General features: G+C 37.3%; 1 protein-coding gene across 4 annotated transcripts in view; it reads right to left on the bottom strand.

The window, feature by feature from the left end:
* The window catches only part of NEDD4 (NEDD4 E3 ubiquitin protein ligase), a 141,601-nt gene that overhangs the window by 81,752 nt on the left and 53,436 nt on the right, over positions 1 to 6,413 (bottom strand). For 3 of the 4 annotated variants that reach the window (XM_040492764.1, XM_040492767.1, XM_040492766.1), the window contains one exon: positions 5,058 to 5,111. The exons of the other annotated variant lie outside the window; for it this stretch is intronic. In XM_040492764.1, coding sequence (XP_040348698.1) covers positions 5,058 to 5,111 — 54 coding nt within the window. The remainder of the gene's footprint in view (positions 1 to 5,057; positions 5,112 to 6,413) is intronic. 4 annotated transcript variants of the gene reach the window in all.

Here is a 6,413-nt window from a genome sequence, read left to right on the forward strand (position 1 = left end):
TTTTTCTGCTTTGTATTTATTTAACCTTTACTTTATTTTCAGTTTACTAGGTAATAAAAGTTTAATATTTTAATTTCTCCCCCAAATGTCATAGACCAAGTTTGGTATTCTATTTGAAAGAAACAAAGTTATTTTTAAATAATACTCTAGGGTATATTTAAACCCCTTACCTGAATTTTATAGCTGGAACTCCAGTAATAAATATATACTGACTCATTCATAGGAGAGTGAAAAGTAAAATAGTTCAGTTGTTTACACCACATGGTACTACACCCAAGTTGTATTTTTCTAAGTAAGATTTTTTCCTAAGTAAAAGCAAATATGTAAAACATATACTTGCACTTTGTTTAAAAAAGAAAATGCCTTAAGATAGATCTGTTCTCAATCACAGTCTTTTAAACAGTATTTTTAATCAATTAAGATATGATAAAATAGAAATACGGAATTTGTGAAATTATATTTCTAACTAGAATGATACAGCACTATGCTTTGGAATGTGTACAATAATCGCAAACTTAGCAATACAATTATTATATTATTTTGGTTTTATATAATCTACCTCCTTTACGATTTTACAGACTTCAGGAAATATTCCCTATAATCCTCTTTCCTTATAGAAGGAACAGTCCTAATCTTTTCACTTTGCCTTCAAATGACTTCAGCTTTTCTTCTTGAATTAAGTTAGGGGTCTCATAGCTTAAAGAACAAACACTTCTAATAGGCTAATTAATAGGATCTAACTGCTCATACCTGTGGCCTAAAGCTTCTAGTTAAACTCCTCCGGTTGTTGATATAAAATAATGAACCTCAGGTATTTGGCTAGATAAATGTTTTCTCTTTGGTAAGCTTCTCCAGAAGCATCAGTTTCATGTCCCCTAACTAGGTATCAAGCTTCCAGACCATGAGGACCGTAGCCACACATTTCTTGGGACATTTCTGGGCTCATGCTCAGCGCCAAGTAAACACTAAGTAACACCAGGGAGGAGATTAAATGGATGGATGGTCACACTTACTCTGAGTGCCTAATGCTTTCTTTCAGGAATTTTTTTTTAAAGTTGATCCAGGGGTGTCTGGATGCCTCAGTCGGTTAAGCGTCCGATTCTTGATTTAGGCTCAGGTCATGATCTCACTGTCGTGAGTTCCAGCCCTGCAACAGGCTCTGCGCTCACAGTGCGGAGCCTGCTTTGGATCCTCTGTCTCCTTCTCTCTGCCCCTCCCTCCCCACTCCCTCAAAAATAAGTATACGTTAAAAAATAAATAAAAGTTGATTCAGCTATTACTGGAAATACTGAATATTGAAGAAAATTAAATTGAATATTAAAGAAATATTGAAAAGCACCACAGCTGGATCGGAAGGAATGATGATTGAAAATTTTCAAAGAGGGGGCTTAAGACAAGGAAAAGTAAGGCAAGAGAATGATAATGCACTTTCCAGCCTGCCGGTCTGAGTTTAAACTGCAGACAGGCTAAAGAATTTGCATTGCTGGTTCTGGGCTGGGATTGCACAGGATCTGTACCACCATTACAGCCGTTCAGTGGAGAGCCTGGGGTAGAATGTAGCCCCTTAGCCAAACAGATTCCAAAAGAGGAGCATCAATTCCAAAAGAAGAGGTGGAGAGCGGTCACACCCTCATCGGGGAGGAACCTATGCAAGTCCTGTAGAATTTCATACTCTGGAATGAAATGCATAATATCTGAGGATTAGATTGAAGCTCAGGACCCCACATTCTGAGATGTTTGGTTATTGATTATCTACACAGAAAATAATGTGATTAAATGTCAGGGATAGACTCTGGATGACACTAATCATTGATTAGAAATTTGAAAGCCAGAGTCCACTGTGATGAACAATTGTATGTGTCAATGTGGCTGGGCTCTTTTGCCCAACTGTTTGGTCAAACAGTAGGCTAGATGTTGTTATGAAGACATGTTTCAGATGTGATTAACATTTATTCATGGGGTGCCTGGGTGGCTCAGTCAGTTAGGCAACCAACTTCGGCTCAAGTCATGATCTTGCAGTTTGTGAGTTGGAGCCCAGCTTCCGGCTCTGTGCTGACACCTCGGAGCCCGGAGTCTGCTTCAGGTTCTGTGCCTCCCTCTCTTTTTGCCTCTCCCCTGCTTGCACTCTCTCTCTGTCTCTGTCTCTCTCAAAATAAATGAATGTTAAAAAATTAAAAAAAAAAAAAACACTTAATTCAGTAAATTTTGACTAAAGCAGATTACCTTCCATAATGTGATGGGCCTCATGCTATCAGCTAACGGCCTTAAAAAGCAAAGCCAGGGGCACCTGGGTGGCTCAGTTGGTTAAGTGTCCGACTTCGGCTCAGGTCATGATCTCACAGTCCATGAGTTCGAGCCCCGCATCGGGCTCTGTGTTGACAGCTCAGAGCCTGGAGCCTGCTTCAGATTCTGTGCCTTCCTCTCTCTCTGACCCTCCCCCATTCATGCTGTGTCTCTCTCTGTCTCAAAAATAAATAAACATTGAAAAGCTGGTCTTTAAAAAAAAAAAAAAAAAAAGCAAAGCCAGGTTTCCTGAAGAAGCAATTGGACTTCAAGATTACAACATAGACACTCTGCCTAAGTTTCCAGCTTGCTTGCCTGCCCTACAGGTTTCAGAATGAAGACTGTGACATCAACTCTTACCTGAATATTCAACCTGTTAGCCCTGTCCTACAGATTCCAGACTTGCCAGAATCCACATGACCCAATCACAACCACATGACCCAATTCCTAAAATCAAATCTGAAGCAGGCTCCAGGCTCCAAGCTGTCAGCACAGAGCCTGACACAAGGCTCAATCAAACTCACAAGCCATGAGATCGTGACCTGAGCCAAAGTCAGACACTCAACTGACTGAGCCACCTAGGCACCCAAGAGTACTCTTTTTCAAAACAAATGTCACTTATATGACAAACATTTTCCACAGGACTAGAAATTATCTGCCTAAGATTTTATCCGTTGCTCTTTGTTGTACATTTCCAAAGAGTATTTGTTAGGAAAAGGATATGTTCTTAATTTTGTTGTGAATGCTATACAAGAATAAACACAAATGACATTTACAGAGGCACAGGACATTTACTGCCATACAATCAACCCTCTTACTCTACCAATGGCTATAGTTTCTATGACATCTCAGGTAATAGGTAATACTTCAATTACCTGCTAGGACTAACAACAAATCAGAGGCTTAGCATGACACACACCACCCTGTTCTAATGATTTCTTGCTCCCTTTTCCTAGTAAAGCGAGCTTCTTGAGAAAAGCTGTATTTCTAACTGAGAGCAGAGTATCCAACAGAGTTGATACCCTAAATGGCATACCTTAGTTAACATACCACAGAGGGATGTATTCACAGTGATACTATTTTAATAAATTCAAAAATATGCAAAAGGAAACTATACTCAGGGGGTACATATGTATAGGATGAACAATTTTTGAAGGCAAAGAAATGATAAGCACAATATTCAGGACAGTGTCTACTATGTGCGAGGGAAGAAAAGGAGATGTGATTGGGGAGGGGAAGTGAGGGTTGTAGAGTTTGGTAATGTTCTAGTTCTTAAGTTGAGTTGTAAGTGCATAGGTATTCGTCATATTATTTTAAAAAAAGATTTATATTACATACACTTTCCTATATGTTTATTTTATGATTTAAAAAACACAAATAGTACATTCTACCTGGCCCCATCTAGAAGGAAAACAAATCTGTAGAGACAGAAGGAATAAAAAATCTCTATTCTATAGAAAATGCAAAAATACAAGCAGAAAACAAACATTTCTGCATATGACCATATCTGATAAGCAAATCTTCAACATCTGTCATATCACTCAGCCTTAAAGAGTTAGATTGCAGTTAGTGATCAGTCTCCTTTGGCAATAAAAACACCCTTTTGCTTATTATGAGGCTAATTAATATATTTTAATTTCAGTATCTTCCATTAGTAGTATAGTTATCATTTCTTGAGGGAAAAAAACATGTCATGTAGTCCAACACTAAAAACAAATTTTAAAAATCCTGTTTCTTAGTTAGCTAAGAAGTGAACATTTCTTTTTTGGTGCCTCTGTTTAATAACTGATATGCCTTACATAACACTGTTCTTTTTTTTATGTTCAAATTTTATGTTCAAATTTTACAGGTTTAAAATATATATGTAAGATGCTAAGAAGAAGATTTGGGGATGCCTGGGTGGCTCAGTGAGTTAAGCATCCATCCAACTTTGGCTCAAGACATGATCGCATAGTTTGTAAGTTCGAGCCCCACACTGGGTTCTCTGCTGTCAGGGTGGAGCCTGCTTCAGATCCTCTATCTCCCTCTCTCTGCCCCACGCTTGCATGCTCTCTCTCTCTTAAAAATAAATGCACATTAAAAAAATTTTTTTTAATTTAAAAAAATTTTGAAAAGATGCTAAGGAGAACATGTAAAATAGTATTCCTAAGAGACAAAATTAGGAAAAGGATAGGACTTCAAGAGAGTCTTTAGGAGATGAGGAATCAGAACTATCATTTCACAAACATAAAATCAGGTTTAACTTTGCCCTTTTTTTTCTTTGCCTCTGTAAGAGCTCGCAGTCCTTTAGAGGCTTTATCAGTGTAAAGAGGACAGTCTTCCTTTGCAGAAGAGTGGGAAGAGGAAAAGGCATGAGACATGTAAGTACATAAAAGTAACAGAAGAAATCCACTGCAGGGAGGAAGCACAGGTGCAGCTGCTCAGGGAGAAGTTTCCCAGAGCCTGTGCATACCCATCAGGCCACGCTGGATGAGGGTGAGGGAAGGCAAGACAATGTGGCCAGCTTTCCTGCTATCCCATCACCTGCCACAACAGGTCTTGAGTAAGACTGTAATCTGGTGAGAACTGGCAATCAAGAGAGGTGCCTGGGAGGAGAATGGAAGGGTAGAAAGTAGCACCAAGAAGGAAAAAAAAAATGTATCCACCTCTCCTTTTTGCCCAGAGCCTCCATAACCACCCCAAGTCATCTCTCACATCACAGATTCCCAGCGTATTTCCTCTGCTCTACTGAGATATACCCTGGCTTTGCATCACACTAGTGCAACATAACTTACCAAACGATTTTCATCAAATACTTCAAATAGAAGCCGGTGCTGCTGAGGATGGACCTAAGTTAAAGAAAAACACAACCTTTCTTTAAAAACAAGTGAACATCAATCAACTTACGGACTCTGAGATAAATTCTTGAAAATGTTGCCATTTCCTAATTCTATTTAGGTGTATTTTAAATTATACGAGACACTTAATACAAAAGCAAACCAATCCTCCGTCACCCATTTTCTAACAGCTTTACCGTAACAATGAAGTGGATTTGGGTGCTTATTTTTACATTTTTTCTAAAATAGAATGAAAGAAAGGAAAATAAAATGTCAAAAAAATTATTTAGATATTTGCAAGTACTTAAAAAAATAGGTTATAGGGGTGCCTGGGTGGCTCAGTTGGTTGAGCGACCGACTCTTGGTTTAGGCTCAGGGCATGATCTCATTGCTCTTGAACTCACTGCCAGCACAGAGCCTGTTTGGGATTCTCTCTCTCTCCCTCTCTCTCTGCCCCTCCCCTGTGTGCACACTTTCTCTCTTTCTCTCAAAATGAATAAATAAACTTAAATATATATACATATATATATTTATTTATATATGGGTTATGTTTTAACTTATTATAAATTTTATTTACTGACTTCTCATTTATCAAGGTAGAACTACCCAAAGTGGATACTGACTTTATGGAAACTAGTTTTCTGAGTCCTTTTTAGTAATGACTTTATAGAACCATTTGTTGCTTCTACTACATAGACACAAGCAGTCAAAAAGTAAACACTTAGTTTTCACTTACAGTATAAATAAAAATTAATGTGCAGTATTTTATTTTTCAAAGCTGATGCTTTCATGTTTGCTGAGATATTTCGACATCGAGTTAATATCTACTAAATATCAAATATGAAAAAATCTTTAATAATTTTTATACCAGAGATTAAGATGACATACAAAAAATTCTCACATTTAAGTTGATTTTTTCCCTATGAGAATAAATACATTACATTAAACACTGTGATATTTTAAAACTTTGGTTTACATGTTAAAAATATTGACAGTCTTCAGCAAAAGGTCCAATAAGTGTGAAAAATATATTTAGATACCTAAGCCAATGTCCAGTCTCCCTTATGTCCTTCTGAGAATACATAATCTTAATTTTGCCTGCAGCAGCATACTCAGGGTCACCACATTGTATAACTCTTGGGGGAGAGAGGCATTAATTTTTTAAAACTGAAGTATAGGATATAGGATACATTCAGTAAAGTATAAAATTTACTAACCTTAAATACACAGTCTGATGACTTCTTTTTCTAAGAATTATCAAGAGGTAGAATTCTTTTTTTTTTTTAATTTTTTTTAACGTTTATTTATTTTTGA

The sequence above is a fragment of the Herpailurus yagouaroundi genome, unplaced genomic scaffold (genome assembly GCF_014898765.1).
Source record: "Herpailurus yagouaroundi ecotype Mexico unplaced genomic scaffold, PumYag 184, whole genome shotgun sequence".
NCBI classification, from domain to species: Eukaryota; Metazoa; Chordata; class Mammalia; order Carnivora; family Felidae; genus Herpailurus; species Herpailurus yagouaroundi.